The 26,552-nt window shown below is 43.1% G+C and overlaps 1 protein-coding gene across 1 annotated transcript in view; it reads left to right on the top strand.

The window, feature by feature from the left end:
• Positions 1 to 26,290, top strand: part of CAND1 (cullin associated and neddylation dissociated 1) — a 34,771-nt gene extending 8,481 nt beyond the window's left edge. Inside the window, exons 3-15 of the mRNA XM_081022287.1 lie at positions 22 to 176; positions 2,180 to 2,303; positions 3,193 to 3,449; positions 3,544 to 3,649; positions 4,676 to 4,821; positions 5,299 to 5,591; positions 6,105 to 6,246; positions 14,030 to 15,523; positions 18,232 to 18,327; positions 19,652 to 19,821; positions 24,061 to 24,225; positions 24,979 to 25,086; positions 25,733 to 26,290. Of these exons, the coding sequence (XP_080878413.1) occupies positions 22 to 176; positions 2,180 to 2,303; positions 3,193 to 3,449; positions 3,544 to 3,649; positions 4,676 to 4,821; positions 5,299 to 5,591; positions 6,105 to 6,246; positions 14,030 to 15,523; positions 18,232 to 18,327; positions 19,652 to 19,821; positions 24,061 to 24,225; positions 24,979 to 25,086; positions 25,733 to 25,957 (3,481 nt within the window). The 3' untranslated portion in view covers positions 25,958 to 26,290. The remainder of the gene's footprint in view (positions 1 to 21; positions 177 to 2,179; positions 2,304 to 3,192; positions 3,450 to 3,543; positions 3,650 to 4,675; positions 4,822 to 5,298; positions 5,592 to 6,104; positions 6,247 to 14,029; positions 15,524 to 18,231; positions 18,328 to 19,651; positions 19,822 to 24,060; positions 24,226 to 24,978; positions 25,087 to 25,732) is intronic.
• Positions 26,291 to 26,552: the final 262 nt, after the last annotated feature.

The following is a 26,552-nucleotide window of genomic DNA, read 5'->3' as shown; positions in this document are numbered from 1 at the left end:
GCTGTTTTGGTTTCGTTACAGCCTTGGGCCCCTGGTGAGTAAAGTGAAAGAATACCAAGTGGAGACAATTGTAGATACCCTCTGTACTAACATGCTCTCTGATAAAGAGCAGCTACGTGATATTTCAAGCATTGGCCTTAAAACAGTCATTGGAGAACTTCCTCCTGCTTCCAGTGGTAATTTCTACTACTTCTCTATATTTAGTCATTTCTCTTCTAGTTTGATATTGATTAATGAAATTGGATTCAGTTAAATTCTAGCTAACACTAAGATTTACTTACCTTGGAGATAAAAGATTTTTCTGATGTCATCTTTGCCCTTAGATGTTCTTATTGTGTTCTGATTTTTAGCTGGGGTATTTATGTTTGGAGAAGAGACAAGAGGAGTTCAAGAACTAAAGCTGGTGGACATAGTATGGTCTTTGGTTAAGGTTCTGTGTATGGTATTCTGTAACACCATTATGTTGTGCAGCATGGCCCAGGATTTATGCCTGAAAATGTGCAGACTGTGCTACAGTCGTAGTTAATTTCCCCCATTAAGGTTGTGTGGTGTAATTGATGCTTTCGCTATGTAACATTTGAAGCTTCACAAGGATGGCAGTCTACAGTAATTCAGTGGGCCTCTGGGTCAGCAACTTTGTACCTCATTCCACTCTGTCCAACTGAAGGTTCTTCTTGGCCGCTTTGATTCATCCTGATCCTCTTCTGCTGCTTACCGGCTCTTGTTAATGCTAGCTATTGATCATACCAAGAATTATACAAAAATATTTCTAAGTTTTAAGGTACAAACATTTTTTCTGGGGGTAATTCACCTCCTGTTGTGGCTAACGCTGAAACTAGTGTTTTAAATTTCACCACTTAAATTAAATATGAATCTTCACCTCAAGGAAAAGAGTCGTTCAGTCTGGTTTTAATCTCAGACTACTTGTGACAGTACTTTCAGAAAAATGAAAATAATGGAAATAAATAGAACATATTGAATCCAAACTGCAAAAATCCACAATTCAACCTGATTCTATTTTTAATGGCCTTCAGTTTGGGATCCTGATTTTGCTAGTTGGTCAGTCAATTTCCTATACTATATTAGGAAAGGAGTTCTACTACTGAGTTTCTGTGTAATTAGTGTTGTCTGTGAAAGAAACACATACAATGAAGTTCAAATTACAAATTAAAAGCTCGAGAAAGTACCTTACTTTGACTTTTACAATAACTGTGTTCCCTTTATATAATCTTAAGGTGCAAATGCTATTGTTTATGTAGCACAAACACACTTTTGGTGGGGGGCAAGTTTTACAGAAGTATAAAAAATACTGAGAGAAAAATTAAGAGTGCCTTTTCAGTAGTGGCACTTGCACTGTTGAACACCCTCCCATCAGATGTCAAAGAGATAAACAATTACACAACTTTCCGTAGACACCTGAAGGTGGCCCTGTATTGGAAAGTTTGTAATGTTTTGCTGTGTTCTGTTATATTCTGTTGGAAGCCCCCTAGAGTGGCTGGACTGGGGCAACCCTGTCAGATGGGCGGGGTACAAGTAATTTATTATTATGGTTATGATTGTTACAGACCAGTGATAACTGTACATGTTAAGTGGGCACAGATTGCTCACAGAAAAATTAAACAAAACTGGGAGGGGATGGAAATGGAATGGAATATCCTCAACAGAAGCAACCAAGAGTTCAACACTTTATTGAAATTCTCACTTGTAAAACAGTAATAGAAGTCTTTATATATGCAGCTGTTCTGCTTTACTAGCTAGTTTCTTCTAATATACTGCTTCTAAATAATCCTCAGTGAAATTTGAGCCATGATCAGGAATGCAGGGAGGGCTTTACTCATGGATTGCTCTTACTGGATTATGGTGTATGCATGTGTGTGTTTTTTCCTGCATTACCAGAGTTCAGATTACTAGGCAGTAATCAGAATGAAGTGGACTCTACTCCATGAAAGTTTGTCATACTAAATTTGTTAGTCCCTACGATGCCGCAAGACTGTTAGTTGTTTTTGCTGCAACACAAACTAACACTGCTACCCACAATAATTGGTTCTAATAAATCTATCACTAGATAACCCACACTTGTTTTGAAAATGGCTCAGGTTCATACCAGGTTTGTTACATGTCTTGTGAAATAGCATATATATGCTGACAAAATGTTATTATGGTGTTTCCCTATTTCTAGGTTCTGCATTAGCAGCTAATGTTTGTAAAAAGATCACTGGGCGTCTTACCAGCGCTATCGCCAAGCAAGAGGATGTGTCTGTTCAGTTAGAGGCCTTAGACATCATGGCTGATATGTTAAGCAGGTAAACATGCATGTTAAAAATGTAACCAATGTTAAAAATTGTAAACAATAATTCCTTTAAAAAGTTGTGTAATGTTCATATGCAGGTCAAATGTCTGGAAACTTTTTATTGAAGAGAATGTTAATGAAGCTGAATGAGTGCAGAGTTGTTAAATGCATAATAAATGTAATGCTGAAGCTGAATTTGCATTAATTATTGCTTCCATATTCAATAATTGAGAGAGCTTTTTGATATTTTGGATAGAGAAAAGACAGCTAAGAGATACTTAGGGAAAAGCTTTGAGGTGTAAATTTAGGGGGAAACCTGGAGTAAGATCATGTCAACATATTGCACTGTTACTCAGAAATCTATGCTTGCTGCCAATTTGTTCGAGACCAAATTGAAGGTGTTACTACTAGTATAGAAAGTCGTTACAGCTTGGGACCAGTATACTAGAAGGATTGCCTTACCTTACAGATGTCTACAGAATTGGCACTTTTACAAGTGCCACATAATGTTCATGCTGCACTTGTAGGAAGTATGCTTTTTAGTTTGGCAGAACCTATGCTCCCTTCACCATTGACTTTAGGCAGGTCCCTTTCCTGTACTGTTTATGGTGCTTGCTAAAAACATTTTTGCTAAGGCAAGCCTATCTAGCTGTTGAGATATATTTCAATATGTAATTTGATTTTATAATGCATATTTTCTTAACTGCTGATGTGATATATATGTTAGTTTGTAACTCTTGACCTTTATTGATAATTTCAGTCTATACTTTATTTTATGTAAACCACTTAGAGGTTTTTATGATTAAGTTGCTTACAAATTCCATTAATTAATTAATTAAAAAATGGAAAAGCCCGGACAATGAAATTTGTTTTATTCTAACTTAATTTTTGTCTGTTTTAAGGCAAGGAGGATTGCTCGTTAACTTCCATCCTTCTATTCTGACATGCCTGCTTCCTCAGCTGACTAGTCCAAGGCTTGCTGTGAGAAAAAGAACCATCATTGCTCTTGGTCATCTTGTTATGAGTTGTGGAAACATAGTGTTTGTTGACCTCATTGAGCATCTGTTGACAGAGCTTTCTAAAAATGATTCCATGTCAACAACAAGGACCTATATACAGTGTATTGCTGCCATCAGTAGGCAAGCAGGTCATAGAATAGGTAAATAAATTTGCATATTATTGAAATCTTCCTATTTTTCACATGAAATGTTAAATGTTCCCCATGAATGACTGTTTCTGTTTTCTGTTGTCAGGTGAATACCTGGAAAAAATTATCCCTTTGGTAGTAAAATTCTGTAATGTAGATGATGATGAGCTTCGAGAATATTGCATTCAAGCATTTGAATCTTTTGTTAGGAGGTAAGGTGGTAATAGGTGCTCTTGTTTTTTCCTGGTTCACTTAACAGTATGAAATAAGTTGAAAGCAAGCTTTAGAGGCACTGAGAAGAGGCTCTGGTTAAACATGGTGGAAACCCTTAAATTGTTAAATTGCATAATATTTTGAGTGTCATTGGTAGAAATTAATTTTTTACTGATTGCATTGCTATCTTTGACTTTAATGCAACTAACATCTCCCTAGCATAAATAATGCAGCTATTGAGAAGTGGATTCTTAAAAGTTTCCGTTCAAATCACCACTTCACAGGATACATAGATATAGCTAAACCTAGGCCTTCTGATGTGCCAATGCTACAAAGTAGCGTTTCCCCAAAGCATCAGTTGCAGTGAACATGTGCAGAGTCTGATTCTGTCTAATATGTGATGAAAACATCTGCACAGGAATACTTTGCTAAATATGATCTTCCATGTAATTTAGAATAGTATGTGGGGATTACCTCGGAATCAGAATCCTGCATTGCACTGCCACTCTTCCTCTTCTGCCCCTTCCTCCAGTTGCTTCTGTTGCTTTGTAGCGGAGTGGGAATAGGCATCTAAACATCCAGATTCCAGCCCTTTTGGGGTTAGATGTTACCGCCATGTACATCTCTAAATGAGAGGCAGTTGCCCTAGAAAGGGCATTGAGAAGAGATGGCACATTGTGCACTGGCTTTGCTTGGGACTTGGCTTGGGAAGTAGCGCTGACTGTGCCAAAATCAGCACATAAGAAATTCGTGTGATTCATTGATAAGCACAGAATAATTCATTTGGGTCACTTTCCCCAGATTACTCTGGTTCTCTTGGGATTGCCACCCAGAAGCCCTGCCCTCCCATTTTATCCTGAAAATATTTATTCTTCACTAGCTTGGCCAGAGAGAACCACTTATTATATATTACTTTACCATTGTTCTATACAGTTTTGCTGATAGACCCAGTTCAATCATATAGCAATACTGAGTGATGCTTTATTTTCAGTAGATTCCTAATTAATGTTATGCTTATTATGCAGATGTCCTAAAGAAGTTTATCCTCATGTAACTACCATTATAAACATTTGTCTTAAGTACCTTACATATGATCCCAACTACAATTATGATGATGAAGATGAAGATGAGAATGCTATGGATGCTGATGGTGGAGATGATGATGATCAAGGTGAACTTGTGTGAAGATTGAAATATTCAAGTATCTTAAGATAGCACATACAGTTATTAGTGCAGCATTCTAAATGAAATGTTTTCATAGTGTAATGGCAGAGCTTTGTTAGAAAAGGACACTCCAGCCCAGTCTTTGTGAAAGTAATTTGCCTCTTACTGTTGGAGGCCAGCAGGGAGTAACCAAATTTTGTAAATTGTAAATTGCAAACTGGCACTTATAACTAATGGGGGAATGATGTGAAATGTTCAGTGAAGTGAATGTTCCAAGAAAAATCCATTCCTTTTAATGAGGTTTACCTGAGAGCAGTGATTGTCAGATTGATAGTCATTGATTTGCCTAGTGTTGCTTGTATGCTTTGTTTGTATTTGTATTAATACCCAAATAATAAAATACAAAGTGATCTCTAGGCTATGGGCTTTAGTTATGATTTTATATATAACACAGAAACCTTTTATTTCCTCCCCACCCCAAAAGGGAGCGATGATGAATACAGTGATGATGATGACATGAGCTGGAAAGTTAGACGTGCAGCTGCGAAATGCTTGGACGCTGTAGTCAGTACGCGACATGAAATGTTACCAGAGTTCTACAAGACGGTGTCCCCTGCTTTAATTGCTAGATTCAAGGAACGAGAGGAAAACGTAAAAGCAGATGTTTTCCATGCATATCTCTCTCTTTTAAAACAAACGCGTCCTGTGCAGAGTTGGCTCTGTGATCCTGATGCCATGGAACAAGGAGAGACTCCTTTAACAATGCTTCAGAGTCAGGTTGGTGGATAAAACATTGATATTTTGTAAAATAAAAGGCCATATTGTTTGCTCTGGATAAACGTGAGAAAGGGGGAAACATTAATTTGCACCTTTCCCTCAAAGCAACGTGTTTTAGAAAGTTTAGGAGTTTTATAATCTGTCTTTACAATCTAGAGCTTTTGGAATTGTGCTGCTGTCGACCACTTTTGATGCCGAGTGGTGACTGCCTGCTTTCATAATGCGACATAGAATTTCTGTCTCCCCCCACAAGCCCCCTTTGTGCCCAAAAAATCTGTTTGGGGGGGGAGGAAGGAGAAACCCCATTATGTGAGCAGATACTTGTTTGTGCTACTTTTAAGCATCTTTGCTATTTTTGAAATCTGCTGGGCTTTCTACAAAGTGCCAAAAGCTTACTTCTGTCTGAATGTCCGTGGTCCTCATATTTACTTAAGAATCACACAAAACCTGTCGGGTTGTATATATAAAAAGTGCTAACTGCTGAACATTGTAACAAGTATATAATAATTACAGGTTCCCAACATTGTTAAAGCCTTGCACAAACAGATGAAGGAGAAGAGTGTGAAGACTCGTCAGTGTTGTTTTAACATGCTAACAGAGTTGGTCAATGTCTTGCCTGGGGCTCTCACACAGCATATTCCTGTACTTGTCCCAGGTATGAAAAATATATCTTAACATGTTGTAAGGTTTTAACCTTGACATCTGGTAGTGCTTTGAAGCATGCTTATATATTTTGCATAGAAGTGGCATATTATTAGAATTTTGGTTCTCATGTAGTGTACTATGTGTGTGTATTTTACCAAGCTTTCTACAACTATATCTGTACATTTGCTTGTTCTCTATTGAATTTATTCCTGTACATTGCAACTGGAGTTCCTTGAGAAAGATATTCAGATAGAAGAGATGCTAATAATTGATATTTCTGTTATGGTTGGTGTCAGAGCTGCTTCCAGATCCTAGCTCACAGAGGATCACGCTAGCCAGCGATCATTAAATAAAAGTCTTTATTGAGTTACAGTTTCCATTCTCAAGCTGCTGCGTGCAACTCTACGTCTCATGGTTAGATCGGCGAAGCTCCATCTGAGTCTCCGCCCCTTGTACACCAACTTAATATCCTAGCCTTGCTCCACCTTTTCCGCCTGACTGTTCTTCTCTGGGTCCCTCTGCCCCCCGGGGTCTCTTCCTTCCGGGATTCCTCTGACGCTGACCCCCCTGACTCTTCTCCCTCCTTTCGGCGGGCTTTAGGACCTGGCTCCCTTTCCGGGCTGCCTACTGCGCCACCTTCCTGTGCATTTGAGCTTGGCACGCGCGCCCAACCTTCCACCTTCCGTCTGACCGTTTCTTCGCTCCCCGATGGAGGTGTGGCCACTCCTGACTCGTGCCCTCCCCCCTGTTGTGAGCTGCCAGCGCTTGATCCCTGGCGCCCTTCCTCTTCCCTGCTCTCTGGCGGTGACGCTGGTCCTGATTTCCAACTGCTCCCCTCTGAGTCCCCTCTGGCTCTATCTTCCTGGGGTGTCCCCCTAGACTCCCCCCTTGCCCTGGCCACTGGTGCTCCTTTCTGTGAATCTTCTGATTCACTGGAAAGACTCGGAGATCTCGGGTCGTCGTCATCACTCATCTTTTCTTCTGCCTCCTCTCCCTCGCTCTCTGTTTCCTCCCTTGCCCTTGCCTCCGCTCCCGAACCCCTGACATCCATCCCCCCCTCGAAGCCCCCTCTTCCCCCCTCCCCTCCTTCCGGTGCGGGATCTGGGTGCTGCCGTGTCAGGGGGACGAATGTCAGATACAGTTCGCTTCCCGTGGCGGGCCGCCATCCGAAGTCTTCCGGTTCTTCCTCCCTGCTCTCGTTGACGACGGTCACCTCCGCTTCCATCTCTGTGCCGCCGTGCTCGAAACCCGGGTCGTCCCCGAAAACGTCCATGTCCGTCTCTCCCTCGTTGCCTTCTGGAGACGTTGCTCGTCCTGGACCCTCCAGCCACCTTCTGCGGAACTGCTCCTCTGGTCGATCATCCCACCAATACGAGGGTTCTGAAGCAGATCCCGAGGGTGACCCCTCTGGGGAACGGGCGTCTCGTGTCGGTTCCTCGTCCGAGTCGAACCCCCAGAACGTGCTGGCTGAAAGCGTGGGCGTGAAAAGCCAGTCGTCGAAAAAGTCTGCTGGCATTGGCCTATGTGGGAAGAGGGCATGAAACTCTTCTTTGAGCAGAGGTTCGTCTAAAGCGTAGCCCGGCACCCAGCTGTTGGCACTGGCCGGGGTGCCCTCCTTGGCGAGAAGGTATTCTACCCCCTCTTCCCCCCATCTGGAGTCCAAAATCTCCGTGACTTCGTTGATGCGCTCCTCCTGTGCCACCCCCCCTTGCCCGGTTCTCTCTCGGAGCGGACCCGGTGCCGTTCCTGGTTCCTGAAACCTGTGAGGTGCCTTGTAGGGAGTGAGCACCGATCTGTGGAACACCGGATGCATTCTGGAACCCTCCGGAAGAGCCAGCCTGAAAGCCACCGGGTTGACCTGTTCGTCGACTTGGTAGGGCCCCAGTTGTTTATGCCCTAGTTTCTTCTTCGCCAACGACCTGGCCGGCACTGCGTGGGCTGCTAACCAGACCCAGTCTCCCACATGGATCTCTTCGCCAACCCTTCTGTGTTTGTCCGCTTGTACCTTGTATGCGTGTTTAGCCAGCTCCAGGTGCCGCCGCAGCTGATCGTGGACCTCCTGCAACTCCGACGCGAACGCATCTGCTGTCTGCTGCTCCCCCTCCCCCATTCTTTCCAGTCCCGGGAAGGTTCTAGGGTGCCTCCCGTTGTTGGCGAAGAACGGCGTGACCCCCGTGGACACGTGCTTCGTGTTGTTGTAGGCGAACTCGGCGAGAGGCAGGTAATCCACCCACGTCGCAGGCTGTTGATTCGCATAACATCTCAGGTACTGCTGCATGATGGCATTGACCCGCTCCGCTTGCCCGTTGGTCTGCGGGTGTCTAGCCGACGCCAGGTTGATCTTGACGTTCAGGAAGCCCATCAGCCTCTGCCAGAAGTTTGAGATGAACTGTCGCCCTCGGTCGGACAGAATAGACCGCGGCAGACCGTGAACCTTGAACACGTGGTCTATGAACAGTTTGGCGGTTTGTTCTGCCGTGGCCACCTTCGCACACGGAATGAAATGTGCCATCTTGGAGAACAAATCCACCACCACCAGCACAGCCGTCTTGCCCCTCGAGCTGGGCAGATCTGTGACAAAGTCCAGGGCCACTCTCTCCCATGGCTCGAACGGAGTTTGCAGCGGTTCCAGCAGTCCGGCCGGCGGTCTGTGCACTGGTTTGGCCCTCTGGCAGGTGTCACACCTCGCCACGTAGTCCGCGACTTCCCCTCTCATTCCGGGCCACCAGAAGTCTCTGGCTACTAATTCCACCGTCTTCTCCTTGCCAAAGTGCCCGGCAGTGGGCGCGTCGTGCAGCTGCTGCAGTACCTTGGCGCGAAGTTCGTCTCCCGGCACGTAGATGGCCCCTTTACGGATGAGCAAACCATCTCGCAGCTGGAACTCGTCGGTCGCTGCCGTGCCCCTGTGCACCTCTGCCATCTTTGCTTGCGCGAAGGAGTCATCCTGCAACGCTCGTCGCACCGCATCCAGGTCAACTGTTGCCGCCGCGCACGCCCACACTGTCGGTGCGAAGATGTGCATGGCGGCCGCTGGCGTTGCCTCCTCCAGATACTGTGGCTTACGGGAGAGAGCATCCGCCATGATGTTGGTGTCCCCCGGGACATACTCTATTCGGAAGTCGAAATTCGCAAAGAACTCAGCCCAACGTATCTGCCTCTGGTTCAGGAACTGTGCCGTGCGCCAGTGCTCTAGATTCTTGTGGTCCGTGCAGACCTGCACCGTGTGCTTGGCGCCGATCAGGAAGTGCCTCCACGCTTTGAACGCTGCATGAATGGCCAGCAACTCCCTGTCCCAGATGGTGTAGTTCTGTTCGGACTTGCTGAGCTTCCTTGAGTAAAACGCTCCCGGCCTCCAAACCCCCTGCGGGTCTTTCTGCAGCAGGACTGCTCCCACGGCTCTGTCCGAAGCGTCTGTCTCCACCCTCATCGGCCTGCTGGGGTTGACATGAAGCAGCTGCTCTTCCGACGCGAAGAGACGCTTGAGTGCCTGAAAGGACTGCTCCGCCTGCTCTGTCCAGATGAACTTCTTTTTCTTGGAGCTGAGCGTGTCCGTGATGGCCGCTGTCTGCATCGCAAAGCCTTTGATAAACTTGCGATAGAAGTTCGCGAAGCCGACAAACCGTTGGACCTCCTTCCGGTTGCGTGGGCTTTTCCAATCCAACACTGCTCGGACCTTGGCGCTGTCCATGGCGAGCCCTTTATCAGACAACTTGTAGCCCAGGAAATCCACCTCGGTCACGTCGAATTGGCACTTCTCCAGCTTGGCGTAAAGCCTATGTTGCTGTAGCCTGCTCAGCACTTCCTTGACGTGTCTGTCATGCTCCTGCTGCGATTCCGAAAAGATCAGGATGTCATCCAAGAAACAGACGCACGTCTTGTAGAGGAGCCCCGCCAACACGTGATGCATGAAAGCTTGAAAAACGTGGGAGCCATTTTGCAATCCAAAAGGCATAACTCTATATTCGTAGGTGCCCAGGGGCGTGAACATGGCTGTCTTCCACTCATCTCCCTCCCGCATGCGAATGAGGTTGTATGCCCCTCGCAGGTCCAACTTGGTGAACACTCTGCCCTTCCGTACCTTTGCGAGGAGGTCGTCGATTCGGGGCATGGGGAAGTCCGATGGCTTGGTCACACTGTTCAAGATGCGAAAGTCCACTACAAGTCTTTTTTGGGGCGTGTCCCGCTTCTTAACAAAGAATACCGGACTGCCCCCCGCTGCCTTGGACTCTCGGATGAAACCGCGCTCCAAATTATGATCTATGAACTCTTTGAGTTCCTGCAGTTCGTCCTCAGACATGGAATACAGCTTCCCTTTGGGCAGCGCCGCCCCCGGCAGCAGGTCAATTTTGCAGTCATATGGTCTGTGGGGGGGTAGCCTGTCTGCCTCTTTCTCGCAGAAAACCTCCAAAAATTCTGCGTACTTGTGGGGAACCGCTTGCAGCGTGCCTAGCTGCAGCTGTGACTCCTCTTCCCCTCCTTCCTGCCTGGGCACGATGCAGTGTTCAGCGCAAAAGGAAGAGCCGAAGGTCAGCTGCCTCTGGTACCAAGCCAGCGTCGGGCTGTGCTTGTCCAGCCAACTCATGCCCAATACAATGGGCGTGTCCGATAGTTGAGTGACATTGAAGCTGATGATTTCCCTGTGATTCCCAAGTCGCATCACCATTGGTGGCGTCTGCTTCACCACTTGCCCCCCTAGCAGCTCCCTGCCATCCACCGTGACAACCTGCAGGGGCAGCGTGGCAGGCAGCAACTGTATAGCGTGCCGGTCGACAAAGTCCTGCCCTATAAAGTCCGCATTGCTTCCGGAGTCAATGGTGATTGGCACGTCCATGGTGATTCCATTGGGCAGCTGGAGCGACGCGGTGAGCTTCACTACCGGTTTGGGCGGGAGGGGGTCCATGGGCTGTAAAATCTCTGGGGACTGCTTCACTGACACGTCTGGTTGGGCCCCAGTGCCTCTTCCTCCAACCAGACTCCTTCGTTTCCCTGCTGTGGTTGTCCTTGCTGCGTTGCTGCAGTTACCATTGCTGAGGCTGCAGTGTGCTTGTGGAGCCTCTGGGGACACTCTTTCGCCATATGCTGTGGATCATCGCAGATGTAACACTTCCTGTTCCCTCTAGGAGGCTTCGCTTTCACTGCTGCCGGTGCTAGGGCTCTGGCTGCTGACTGAGCCCTTGCACCTCCAACCTCCATAGGTTCCGCTCCTCCTCCTGGCGGAGGCGTGGATTGCGCACGCGCTGCTTCTCTGGGAAGGAAGGAGGAGCCCCTGGCTGGTTCGCGCCCTCCACGCCCTTCGTCCCTGCTCCACGGACGTCCTTCCAGCCGCACCCCCACCGCCAGCGCCCTCTGAACGATCTCCTGCGTGGTCCGGGGTCTCTCCCCCCTCGCAATTTCATCTTTAACCGAGCCGTGCAATCCCTCCCAAAACAGGTCTCTTACAGGAGCCGAATCTCTGTCCCATTCCAGGGCACTGACCAAAGCGAAAAAGCGGGCATGGTACTGCCTTACGCTGGCCCTCCCTTGCTTCAGTCCATGTATCTCCTGCCGAGCAAGATCCACGTCAATGCTTGATAAAAAGCACCCATCCATCGCTTTAATAAAGGCATCCGCATTTTGGAGCGCCGGATCCTTATCTCTCCACAAATTGCGCAGCCATGCTTTAGCATCTCCATGCAAATGGGACATGATGAATCCCACCTTCTCTTGCTCATCTCTAAAGTCTTTGTTCAGCAGTTGCAGTGCACACATTACATCTGCTCTAAAGTTGGGGTACTGTTGCAAATTCCCATCGAAGTGAGAGACCAGACCGCCTGTTCGTCTCCCCAACCCAATCCCCTCCGGTTTGGGTGTCAGTTGCCCTTGCTTCGTAAGCACTTCCAACCTGACCTGGAGATCCCTGTAGGCGGCAGCTGCGTCCTCCTCTCTCTTCCTGGATGCAAGAGCCTCGGCATTCAGTCGTGTCACTGCTTCTCTGAGTTCCACTATCTGCTGTTCGGCCGTCATGTTGTCTGCCGTTCGTGAGCTCGCTAGTAGGCACCCGCTTTCTCTCCTCTCCGCGAGGACGTAGATGCCCACAATCTAGGGATGGAGCTTACTGTCAGAGCTGCTTCCAGATCCTAGCTCACAGAGGATCACGCTAGCCAGCGATCATTAAATAAAAGTCTTTATTGAGTTACAGTTTCCATTCTCAAGCTGCTGCGTGCAACTCTACGTCTCATGGTTAGATCGGCGAAGCTCCATCTGAGTCTCCGCCCCTTGTACACCAACTTAATATCCTAGCCTTGCTCCACCTTTTCCGCCTGACTGTTCTTCTCTGGGTCCCTCTGCCCCCCGGGGTCTCTTCCTTCCGGGATTCCTCTGACGCTGACCCCCCTGACTCTTCTCCCTCCTTTCGGCGGGCTTTAGGACCTGGCTCCCTTTCCGGGCTGCCTACTGCGCCACCTTCCTGTGCATTTGAGCTTGGCACGCGCGCCCAACCTTCCACCTTCCGTCTGACCGTTTCTTCGCTCCCCGATGGAGGTGTGGCCACTCCTGACTCGTGCCCTCCCCCCTGTTGTGAGCTGCCAGCGCTTGATCCCTGGCGCCCTTCCTCTTCCCTGCTCTCTGGCGGTGACGCTGGTCCTGATTTCCAACTGCTCCCCTCTGAGTCCCCTCTGGCTCTATCTTCCTGGGGTGTCCCCCTAGGCTCCCCCCTTGCCCTGGCCACTGGTGCTCCTTTCTGTGAATCTTCTGATTCACTGGAAAGACTCGGAGATCTCGGGTCGTCGTCATCACTCATCTTTTCTTCTGCCTCCTCTCCCTCGCTCTCTGTTTCCTCCCTTGCCCTTGCCTCCGCTCCCGAACCCCTGACAGTTGGTAATACAGTCGTACCTTGGAAGTCGAACGGAATCCGTTCCGGAAGTCTGTTCAATTTTCAAAACGTTCAAAAACTAAAGCTCCTGCAGCCAATTGGAAGCCCCAATGGACGTTTGGCTTCCAAACAGTCATTTCTGGGTTTGCAGCATTTGGGAGCCAAAATGTTCGAGAACTAAGCTGTTCGAAAACCAAGGTATGACTTGCTTGCAGTTTTTTATCTGTGGCTTCAGATAAAACATAAAATGCATACAGAATAATGATTCGAAATGGTATGAGAGATGGAAATAATGTGAAAAATATAAGCAGGATCAGGGAAGGAGTAATGCAAGTCAGATTGTTTTTAGCAAGATTGTAGACCTTTATTGTGATTGGAGACAATATGCAAGTGTCATTAAACTAGAAAAACCAGTATGCATCCAAAGCGTAAAATACCTAGTGGCAAGCCTCCAAACATGAATAGGATTAGGTCCAAGAATCATTTTGTCCTCCCTGCTTCATTCTCTGGCAAACCATATTCTTTTAGTAGCACAAAATTTTTAGATTGGGTGGCTGCTACTAAGCTATTGTAAAATCGCTTGACTGCTAGGTGCATGAAAGAGCAGAAACAGGCCCAAGGAAGCTCTGATTTTGAAGGATTGCTGGTGTGGTTACAGTTAGAAGCGAAACCTAGATTGAATCTGTTGGGTTAATGGGATTTGTATAAAAGGCATTGTTTGGAAAGATGAGTTCTGAGTAAAAAACTGAGCCAAGAGGAGGTTCAAAATTAGACAAAAATTTTGCTCTTAATGAAAAATATTGGATAAACCATCAAATCACCTTTTCCTATCTGCGCTACTTAAGTATAAGTTCAGAAACTTACTGGTTTGTAACCTGCTTTAAATCACCAAGTGTGCTTCAGATATACAATTGTGTGTATTAACTCTTTATTCTTCTTACAGGGATAATTTTTTCACTGAACGACAAATCAAGTTCTTCTAATCTGAAGATAGATGCTTTATCGTGTTTGTATGTGATCCTCTGCAATCACACACCCCAAGTTTTTCACCCTCATGTTCAAGCATTGGTGCCTCCTGTTGTGGCATGCGTTGGAGACCCATTTTATAAAATAACATCTGAGGCGCTGTTGGTTACCCAGCAGCTTGTGAAAGTCATCCGGCCTCTGGATCAGCCTTCTTCTTTTGATGCAAGCCCTTACATCAAAGATTTGTTTACGTGTACAATCAAGAGACTCAAAGCTGCTGATATTGACCAGGAAGTAAAAGAGAGGGCAATCTCCTGTATGGGTCAAATCATTTGCAGTCTCGGCGACAATCTTGGCTCTGACCTTCCTAGTACACTTCAGATCTTCTTAGAGAGACTAAAAAACGAGATCACTCGGCTAACCACTGTGAAGGCTTTGACTCTGATAGCTGGTTCTCCGCTGAAGATAGATCTGAGGCCAGTTCTAGGAGAAGGTGTTCCTATTCTTGCTTCTTTCCTCCGAAAGAACCAGAGAGCTCTGAAACTAGGAACTCTTTCTGCTTTAGATATATTAATCAAAAACTACAGTGACAGCTTGACAGCTGCTATGATTGATGCTGTCCTGGATGAGCTTCCACCTCTCATCAGTGAGAGTGATATGCATGTGTCACAAATGGCCATTAGTTTTCTGACCACCCTTGCTAAAGTTTATCCTTCTTCTCTCTCGAAAATCAGTGGCTCCATACTGAATGAACTTATTGGGCTGGTGAGGTCACCATTATTGCAGGGTGGAGCACTCAGTGCCATGCTAGAATTTTTCCAAGCTCTGGTTGTGACTGGAACAAGTAACTTAGGATATATGGACTTATTGCGTATGTTAACGGGCCCAGTGTACTCTCAGAGTACAGCACTTACTCACAAGCAGTCTTATTATTCCATTGCCAAATGTGTAGCTGCCCTTACACGAGCATGCCCTAAAGAGGGACCAGCAGTAGTAGGTCAGTTTATTCAAGATGTTAAGAACTCAAGGTCAACAGATTCCATCCGTCTCCTTGCTTTGCTTTCTCTTGGGGAAGTTGGACACCACATTGACTTAAGTGGACAAATAGAGCTAAAATCTGTAATATTAGAAGCATTCTCCTCTCCAAGTGAAGAAGTGAAATCAGCAGCTTCTTACGCATTGGGCAGCATCAGTGTCGGCAACCTTCCTGAGTACCTCCCATTTGTCTTACAAGAAATTACTAGTCAACCTAAAAGGCAATACCTTCTGCTCCATTCCTTGAAGGAGATAATTAGCTCCGCAACAGTGCAAGGCCTCAAACCATATGTGGAGAGCATCTGGTCTTTGCTCCTGAAACACTGTGAGTGTGCAGAAGAGGGTACCAGAAATGTTGTTGCTGAATGCTTGGGGAAGCTTACTTTAATAGACCCAGAGACTCTGCTACCGCGCCTTAAAGGATATTTGCTTTCAGGTTTGTAAACTTTTAATATCTTCATGTACTGTTTTGGGATACCACCCACAACTAATTTCTCCAGAATGGTCCTATTCAGTTGTAATAGTTTCAGACTGGAGTAAATTGATTGTGGATTTGGTAGAAGAGAAGGATTTCTTCGGTGCATGTCTTAAACAGAAATTGTAACTCTTAAAAACTGAAAACTAAGTTATGCTTTGCGGGTAATAATTAGAAAATGTCACCCACTTAAGAGGGAAGTATTATAAGGATTTTTTCAGACCAATTTAAAAGCACTGTACAAAGAATATTACACAGAGATGATCTATTTAATATTGTCCTGCCAAAAGGATTGCAACAAGGATAGTTTGAGATCAGTCAAAGTGATATTTATACTGACCGATAGAAATTAGATTACCTATGTCCATATATTTTTGTGGAAACCCCTTATGTCCAGGTGTTGATTCTATTCCACCATTTTTGTCTGTCCTGATCATCTTTGATTCATCTGGGTGACATTTTAGCTATGTGATTGCTTATGGAGATAAAAAGAAAAACAAGGGCAGGAAGTCTTCAGCCTACCATTAGTGAAAAAGGTTTGCTAATTCCATGTGCTAAAGTTCTTATTGTAATAGAACAATTGGCCATTGCTGCCTAGACAATCCTAGTGGAACACATTTCTAGTAGATCTGCGACCCATTTTCTAAATTGAATTATTCAAACAGAAACAAACAACATCAGACAATATAAGCTAAATAATAAAAACCAAGACAATACGTTCTGTTCATACAAGTGTGGCAGGGGAATGGTTAGTGATCCAGGCCAGTGCTCAAGACATTCAAGCAAATAGCTGTGTATAATGAATCCAGATATCAGATAATTTCCCATCTTTTTTGTGCTTTTGGAAGGTCACCAGCTGAGTTCTGTCCCCGTATGATATGGGGAGTAGACCTCTTCCAATATTGAAGTGTTAGATGTTTAGCCACTACAAATGCCCTTAGAAAGAAGTTAAATTGTCCCTTCTGTCAGGTTCCAAAGGACCTGTACATAATTCAGCAAAACATTAAAATCTGAGAACCTAAGGTCCAAAACCATATTTATGTGGCTGCTGTGGCCCAATTTTGTTCGGAATAGGGTTGCAGATTTAAATAAAATTCATTTTAAAAGGGGATTGGACAAATTCATGGAGGAGTGGCTATTAGTCATGATGCCTATGTATCAGAGGCAGTATATCACTGTACCACTTCTTGGGGATGAGAAGCAGACAAGTGAAGTCCTAATCGCTTCTCATAGACATCTCAATGACCACTGTGAGAACAGGATGTTGGGCCTTAGGTCTGATCTAGCAAAGGTTCTTTTTATGTTCTTATCTATATCATACTGCAGAACCATATGGCTGATAATAGTAAGCAGAGTACAAAACCAGAGTTTAAATCTTAACTTAGCTATCAAGCTTACTGGATGACGTTGGGTCAGTCACCATTTCTCAACTTCTTTCACAAGGGGATAATTATGTACACTGAGCTGAGCAATTTGAAGAAAGAGCAAAGTTAAAAACATCAGAGTTGGTGGCTATCGCTACAGAATCTGTAGCTTAGCTATGCTTGGTGTGGTGAAGTGCTTCCATTGTCTAAATATGACAAGCCAAAAGTCTATGCTTGCTCCTAACTTATTTTCTTATTTGAAACATGATTAATCAGCTTCTCTAGAAACTGTTTAATAGGCCTTTGCTTTGGGGTGTGCATGCCAAAGGCACAAAATTCATTATTTGCTTATAGAAAAAAATCAAAGTTAGTATTATTTGCTGGATATACTTCACCGTTCAATGTGTCCCCAGAACAACTTGCTAGATATGAATTACATAAAAACAAAATAGAGAGATGTAAAAACAGTAACTAGAAAAAAGGAAACAATGTATTGAGGATAAAATATCCTGAGAAAATATGGACTGAAGTTGGCAATGCTGCTATTATTGAGATATTTGTTTTAAATGTTTAATCACAACATACTATCTTAAAATCATAACTTTTTACACTCAACTTGGAATGTTTTTAACATCTTGAACCCCATGACATTCCTGCAGTGTATCTGTAAAATTGTTGTGTTAAACTGACAGCTTCAAATCGGAAAGGGGGTTCTTCTTAGCAGAACTGCTACTATAATACCCACTAGACTAGGCTTAACATGCATAGAACCTAATTTTGTGTTCCATCATGTATACCTGCTTGACTAATTTAAGTCCATTGATTTCAGTGGATTCTTATACAGCATTTGTCTTACCCACTGAAACTAATGGACCCAACTAACTGAAGTCCTTTGATTTCAAGTAGGCCAACTCAATGTTTGACTTAGTTGGAGACAGCCCTCTGAGATCTGACCTGTTTATATTGTTTTTCTTAATTACCCGGAGTGATTGCCCCCTGTGATGTGGTAAACTGCTTTTGAATTTAACATTAGGAACCTTTCAAATTCTGCTTGTAATTTGGCATGGGGGGGCAGCTGTTGAAAAAAAATATTAATTGGATTTGTGTGATTCATTTGCGTAGTAAGTAGTTTTTTGAATCCCCACTAAGGAAAATGCTACAGGATGAATTATGTATTAATAAAATACCAGTGTTTTAAAAAGTTGTCATGGTTATTAATAATCATGATGTTTTTGTAATTGCATACTACAGCATGGGACAATGAGGACATTGTTCAAGCATTCTGGTTAATTTTTTTGTTATTAGGATCATCATATGCTCGAAGTTCAGTGGTCACTGCTGTGAAGTTCACAATCTCTGACCATCCACAGCCCATAGACCCATTATTAAAGAATTGTATAGGTAAGTGAAATTGCAATCATTTCAAGCAGTGCAATTTACCTTGAGATGACATACTTTCTTCCATGTGTGCATGTGAGTGTGTTTTAAAAGGTCAGTATTTTCTAGGTAGCTTTTTCAGGTCTGGGGAAAAAGAGGGTGACTCAAGTACTTGAGATTTCCCTAGCAAAGGATAATGCTTCCCTTTTAGATAGAAGCAGGGATTCTCCCAGCTTAAAGCAAACTCTTTGTTTAAACATGCTCATTAATTTCTGTATTGTCTATAAATTTATTCAAGGCTATGTCCAATATTAGTGTAGCACAACAAATGTTCGCTCAAAGATGCTGTAATAAAAATTGAGAATGGGTTGTGTAGGTGCAGTATAATCGCTGCAGTCCATGAATGAGGCTTTTTGTGGAGTCATTGAATTGTACGTAGTCTAAAAAACAATAACAACCCAGCCTTTTGTGGCTGGGAAAGTAGATATGGTAGCTGGAAAAATCTTAATCCTTTTAAAGTCATTGGTTTATCTTATTTGTGTTTTCCATTTCCTGTATAGTTTCTTAGAAACATGCTTTCCCCTTAAATTGGATAATTAATTTCTTAAAGTCCTGGAACAGGGCTGTCTGAGACCATGAACTGTGAAAACTGAAAGTGGCAGTTTTCAGATTTGCTTAATTATGCCACTCATAGAGGAACTGGGGGTGGGGTGGGGTAAGATTGTACAGTGGCACCTCGTGTTATGTTACAAATGCTGCGGGTTACACGCTCCGCTAACCCGGAAGTAGATGCCCCTTGTTGTGACCTTTGCCCCGGGATGTGAGCGGAAGCCATGGTGCGGCAGTAGCGGGAGGCGCCATTAGAGAAAGTGCGCCTCATGTTACGAGTGGTTTCCTGTTACGAATGGACTTCCGGAACGGATTGAGTATGTAACACGAGGTACCACTGTACACATGAAGTTCTCAAAAACTTCTCACAAACTTGATGAATTATCAAAGTAAATTGGTTGTTCAAAAGGTAAATATGCATTGGAATGATAATTGCTGCCGTATTTCACAAAAATGTACGCAAACCAGTTAGTACAAAGTACAGTTATGCTTTTGCAACATGCCGTAAGAGGAAATGTATAAGGAAAGTGAGACTCGCTTTTTATTTATAGTGAGTGTATTGTTGTTTGTCACCTGTAGCCCATTTTTTTCATGAGATGACATACTAATCCAACCTCTCCTAATTCATGGCCCCGCCTTTTACAAACATCAGTTAGGCAGGGGGAAGCTAGTGGGAAGTTCAAAAGTGGCAAATATTGAACAGGAGCATATGCTGATAACTTTCTTTAAACGATTGCAGGTGACTTTTTGAAAACATTGGAAGATCCAGATCTGAATGTGAGACGAGTAGCTCTGGTAACATTTAATTCAGCAGCACACAATAAACCATCACTAATAAGGGACCTTTTAGATACTGTGCTTCCACATCTTTATAATGAAACAAAAGTGAGAAAGGAACTAATAAGAGAGGTATGTAATCCACTCAAGTTACAGGGTGAGTAAGCAGTGGTGTTCAGAATAGCTAATGTTTTCTGTTTATTTTTGTGTTCAGATCCTCGTGCAAGTTCAGGCAACTGTTTTTTGTACTGATTAGGTGGCTAAAGCAGAGTCCTTCTGGAAAGTTTTGCGTAGGAGTGCTTTTACCTAGAATTATTGAAGAAACTCATCATATTTTATATGATGATAGGAGTTAAGAGAGACCATAAGTTTAGCTTGAGTGAGGAACATACACGAAATATAATTTGAAAACTGCCATATTGTAACGAATTTCAATAAACATCTTTCATAGTACCAGAAATGAAAATACAGGGCAGGTATTGAGCTACTGGAATAAAGAGCAATGCAAAATGTTTTGTGTTCACTTCGTGCATTGTTACAAAGGGAGCCAAGCCAAATGAGTCATGTCCCAGAATCTCTTCACAAGTCATATAGGTTTTCCCATACAATCAGCTCCAATTTAATTTTAATGTGATTCATCTTACTGCAGAATTCAACGCCAGGATAGGAAATGACATTAATACGTACTGCTCTAAATCTCAGTTCCTGCCAGAGGCAGATTGGTTTATTCCCTGGTCCTCTGACGATAAGGTCTTGAATAAGGCAGGCATTACATTAATGGAGACTGCCTTCAAACATAATTTGTATAATTTGCATGGTACCCATATGGACAGGTCAGGGGGTTTCTTTTCTTTTCTTGGACCTAGAGGTGCGAGCGTTATTGATTATATCCTGGTCTCCCCAAAACTCTTGGAGAGGTCACAGGGCTTCAGGACTTTCAATAGAATTGAGAGTGATCATCTTCCTATATCAATTTCACTAATTCCCCGTGGTTTGGAGGATCCGCAATACCGCAATCACTGTGCAGACCCACCTCCAACTCTGGCCCTTCGTAGGCGTAAATGGAACAGCGACCTGGAATCTAAAATCAAACTACACCTGCATTCATCAGACTTACTGGCCTTGAGAGACCAGTGTATCTCATCTTTTTCTGACCCCTTTTCAACATTTCAGCAGGTCTCAGAGTCGCTCTTCCCACTACTCACGAATTCCAACCCTCCCAAAAAACAAAACAACTCGAGGGCCTGGTTCGACATTGACTGTAGGAATCTAAGATCTTTGCTTAGGAAATTACAAAATAAGGTAAAACAGGAAGGGACCCTGTCCTCATTGGAAAACCTGCACAGGTGGCGTTCTCATTATAAAAATACTCTAAAATTTAAGAAATCCCTCTACAGAAAGGAACAATGGGAGGCACTTGACAAAGCGATCAAATTGCGGGACGACAAAAAGTTCTGGGAAATAATTGCTCAGGGAGTTTCACCCAAAGGGAAAATTGTAACCAACAGTATTTCATCTAACTTATGGTACCAACATTTTTCCCGGCTATATACAGCTCCAAACATTGCTAAACTGAGCCAGTTTCCTCCTCTTAAAAACGATCTATTAATGGGCTGGGATCCTGTTACCGAATCAGAATGTTTACAGCTAATTAAAACACTCAAGAATGGCAAAGCTCCCGGTGAGGATATGATTCCTCCTGAGGTGTTTAAACTAAATGCCCAGTGGTGGGCTGCTATTTTGGCCCAACTTTTTACGGTAATAAATGATATATGCAAAATCCCAGAAAACTGGAAACTGAGCCTGGTAGCCCCCATCTATAAGAAGGGAGACCCCCAAGACCCCTCAAACTATCGCCCCATAAGTCTCCTGGACATTGTGTATAAACTTTATACTCGCTACCTGCTAAATAAACTGGTTGACTGGGCTGACCACTCTAACCTGCTTAATCCGGAACAGGCAGGGTTTAGAAAGGGCCATAGTACAACAGGCCATTGTCTGGTACTACAGGCAATGATAGATAAGTATACAAAGGTACATAAGAGCAAACTTTTTGTGGCTTTTGTAGATCTCACATCCGCTTTTGATTCAATCTGTAGGGACAAATTATGGCAAAAACTATATGAAACAGATATTGATAGACGACTTCTCAAAATACTTAGAGAGTTACATTCAGACACCACAGTTAAAATCAGAACTGGGATGTCAGGCAACTATACTGACCCACTGCCACTGGGGAAAGGGGTTAAACAGGGCTGTTTGTTAGCGCCGTTCCTCTTTAATTTCTATATAAATGACATTGTTCAACATATGGCAAAGTATAAGTCATCAGCTCCTGCCCTGGAAGGCAAACACCTGAATATATTACTATATGCTGATGACATGGCTGTCATGGCACTTACTCGAAGGGGCCTACATAGCATGCTGGAGGGGCTCGCAGCTTATTGTTCCCAAAACTCTCTAAAGATAAATTATGACAAAACAAAAATTGTGGTATTTACCAGAGCTCGCCACACATTTAGATGGTCTTTAGATGAACACAAAATTGAACAGTGTCTTTTTTTTAAATATCTTGGTATCACTTTCCAAGCTACATCTAGCTGGCTTGCCCACTTCAAGACTGTAGCCCTTCTAACACGTAGGACAATCGGTGCTCTGCTCAGCTTTTTTTATTCGAGGGGAGGGCAACTGGTGATCCCGGCACTAAAAGCTTTTGTTGGAAAAGTGATTCCCCAGATGCTATATGGAGTAGAACTCTGGGGATGGAATCAGAAGCTGTTAGAACGGCTTGAAATCTTCCAAAATTTTTACCTCAGAAGAATTCTAGGCCTCCCTCAGAGTATTCCGGCAGCTCTCCTAAGAGTGGAAGTAGGATTATCTTCTGTGTCTGCCAGGGCCCACTTAAGATTCCTGCGTTTTTTCACCAACCTCACAGATGCCCCGAACACCTTATTGGCTAAACAAGCCTTTGTATCATTACAAAATAATACTACTTGGCATAAAAACCTACTAGATATCCTATCCAGATACAATCTACCTGAGTTTAATACCCTCAAATTGTGGAGCCCTGATAAAGTTCGGGAATGGATCTTTGAAAAAGACGCCTTTTTGGACTCCACAAAGATAAAAAACTCTGGGTTTTCCTACTGGTTTCCCCGAGTAAAAGCAGTCAAAATCTGTGCCAACTACTTGGTGGAGATCACTGATCCCACCCTTCGGAGAGCTTTCACTATGGCACGGTTTCAAACACTGCCAACTGCATATCTGACCGGTAGATTCACAAAAACCCCAGTAGAACATCATTTATGCCCTTGCCTTATGAAAATTAAAGAGGATCTTACACATTACCTCCTCTATTGCCCCGTCTACTCGGGCTTTAGAGACGCATTGCTGCAAATTATACCCAACTCTATAACCAATTCTGAAGATAGAGTAAAATTCTTGTTAGTTGATGCAAACCCACGTATTACCCATGTGGTAGCGGTTTTTGTGATGAAGGCCATGAAAGCCAGGGAAAGATTTATGGATGACAATGTAAAGACCCCTTCATCGTCTGTTTAACTCGTTGCTTGTTTTCCCTCTCTTTCTATTTTGTGGGATGAAGGTTTTGTTGGCGTAGTATGTAATGAATTTTAATATTTTTTAACTATTGTGTTGATGTTTGTGTACAGGCATGGTCCTCACAATAAACGGATTTGATTATTATTATATGATGATAGGAGTTAAGAGAGACCATAAGTTTAGCTTGAGTGAGGAACATACACGAAATATAATTTGAAAACTGCCATATTGTAACGAATTTCAATAAACATCTTTCATAGTACCAGAAATGAAAATACAGGGCAGGTATTGAGCTACTGGAATAAAGAGCAATGCAAAATGTTTTGTGTTCACTTCGTGCATTGTTACAAAGGGAGCCAAGCCAAATGAGTCATGTCCCAGAATCTCTTCACAAGTCATATAGGTTTTCCCATACAATCAGCTCCAATTTAATTTTAATGTGATTCATCTTACTGCAGAATTGTGGGCATACAGAGTGTAACTTGCAAATGCAAAACCTACTCTTAATTGTGAAGGGAAATTCAATGTAAGAACATAATTTTGAAAACTGAAGTTTGCTTGCCGCTTAAAAACCAGATAAATAGTGGCAGGTGGTGGGTTGCATGGCTTGGGACATGGAAACTTGCTGTTGTCGGAATGCACACTACTTTCATCAACTTGACTTGAAGAACAATAAATATGACCTTTTGCTTTAAGAACTTTTCCTTGAGGCCATAATGCTCCTTAGTAAATTCTTACTCAGCGTATTTCATTAGCAACTGATAACTAAATGTATTCAGTGTGTTCAACAATTTCTGATCTGATTTGCAGGTTGAAATGGGTCCATTTAAGCATACAGTTGATGATGGTCTTGATATCAGAAAGGCAGCTTTTGAGTGTATGTACACTCTGCTAGATAGCTGCCTTGATAGACTAGACATCTTTGAATTCCTAAACCATGTGGAAGATGGTTTGAAGGATCACTATGATATTAAGGTTAGTGCTTGTTATTTGTTTATATGTGTATTTGTACACACATATACATATGCATATACATATACGGATGCAGATATTTCTAAGCTAGTTGCTGAACAATTGCAATAAAACAGTAAAAAAACAAAACATGGAAAGGTGGTATTGGCTTTGTACAAAAATTAATGAAAGCTTTTCCTACCTTTTATTCTGTCCTCAAGGTAGGGCACCTAATTCCTTGTCAGTGTGATAGACAGTTGTGGTTATCCCACTTGCTCAACAAGTCTCTATTTGCGCAAACATGATTTCCCCTTCCTATTCTCCTCTGTCCCGCCTCCCTGCACCACCACAGTCTGCTCTGGAGGAGCACCTAGGGTGGACAGCAAAGGAAAGGAAGACTAAGTCTGCTGCTGCTTTTCTTTTCCCTGATTTTGTGCTATTATATGGAAACTGTTTTTCTTAAAGATGATTCCTTCTACAGGAAATAGCCATTGGTAGTCCAGAGGCTTCCAACAATATGAATTACAGTATATTATCAGCTTTGATAAGCAATTGTTTCCAGTTCAGCATGAGTTTGACTAATAAAGACAACATTCAAATGATTGGTTTGGTGGTAGAGAAACATCAAAAAGTATAGTCAAGAGAATATGGATCCTGGATACTGCTTTTTCTCCCTATACTTGTAGAGTCACAGTTAGATTTTCTGATACTTAAAATCTGTTCTTAGCAGTGGCCAAATCTTTGTTATTTATTCAATTTTTATTTCTTCTTAACCAGATGCTAACATTTTTAATGCTGGTGAGACTGTCTACCCTGTGTCCAAGTGCAGTTTTGCAGAGGCTGGATAGACTGGTTGAACCCTTACGTGCTACATGTACAACCAAGGTATTGTGTGAATTGAATTGGTTTGAATTAGCCTACAGGATAATTGTAAAGCATAGTCTCATATATATATATATATATTATTTTGGTCACAGACTCCGTCTTGGAAAGATAATCTTTTGAAGCCACTATTCTTTCTCAGCATGCTGTTTCTCTATTTCACCCAGTTTTTTCTCTGATCATATTTTGTAAGCAGCTTTCATATGTGGCTTGTGGTCCTGTCTGTTCAGAGGTTTCTTCACCCATGTGTTACCTACCTTAAGAAACTTTCAGTTATTATTTCAGTTTATACCTAGGAATAGTCTTGATTGAAGCAAAAGCAAGAACTGTGCTTTAGATAGAAGAAAGAGAAGCCTGATTTCTAGCAGCTTGCTTTTGTGGCTATATGCTGGCACTTTTGTTTTAATATTGAGGCTTGTCTAGACAATGTTGTCAGGGGTAATAGTTCAGTAGTTAGTGAATCTCTTAAGCTGGCCACTATTATGTAAGGCTACTAGACATTTCATGCATTCTTGTTTAGTATTCTCTGTTCTGCTGTTACTCAGCAAGCGGACATACTATCTGATGTGGGTATGCGTACATTTGAATAGCTTTCTAGATAGATTTTACTGTTGAATTTATATAATATGTATCTTTTTTAACTAAACAGGTAAAAGCAAATTCTGTGAAGCAGGAATTTGAAAAGCAAGATGAACTGAAGCGATCTGCCATGAGAGCAGTAGCGGCATTATTAACCATTCCAGAAGCAGAAAAGAGTCCACTGATGAGTGAATTTCAGTCACAGATAAGCTCTAATCCTGAGCTTGCAGCCATTTTTGAAAGCATCCAGAAAGATTCGTCGTCCACTAATTTGGAATCAATGGACACTAGTTAGATACTCAGAATGGGAACCATTAATTTGAACCATACGATGCACTGAATTGACAAGTTAAAAACAAAGAAACAGAAAAGTATCTAATCTTCACAATGTTCCATTTTACCTTTATGGAGACAGTTTGGCTTTTCCCCATTGTTGCTTTTTTTAGCATTTATTCCAGAAATATGTATTTCCATAACTCAAAAGTTGTAAACCACTCAAGTTTTAGTGGATTTGGACACACATTAAATAGAAATAAAAGGTTAAAACGCATGGTGTATGGAAATAGATTCCAACATCTGTTTGCCCTGTAATGTTTAGGATTAAAAGTTTAAAAATTTGTGACCATGATTTTTCTTTTCCTTTTTTCTTGATATAAAAATCTACTGTGTTTTTGTATAACTTTTGTCTTTCTGTTTCAGCTACATGAATTGATTTGGCTGGCAGTTTAAAAATTGTGTAAGACTTATCGTGCAGAGGTCTTGGGCACAGTTTGAAAAATGCCAACATGTCCTTTTTAAAGGTGTGGGAGTAAACAGTTCCCTGTTGTGCACACTAATTTTGCATGAACAAGTTTACAAATATATGTTATGTGTAAAACAGTATGTGCCGT

The sequence above is a fragment of the Podarcis pityusensis genome (assembly GCF_964106645.2).
Source record: "Podarcis pityusensis genome assembly, chromosome: 10".
In the NCBI taxonomy this organism is placed as follows: Eukaryota; Metazoa; Chordata; class Lepidosauria; order Squamata; family Lacertidae; genus Podarcis; species Podarcis pityusensis.
The sequence above is the reverse complement of the archived record's forward strand: the minus strand, read 5'-3'. Positions and strand labels throughout refer to the sequence as shown.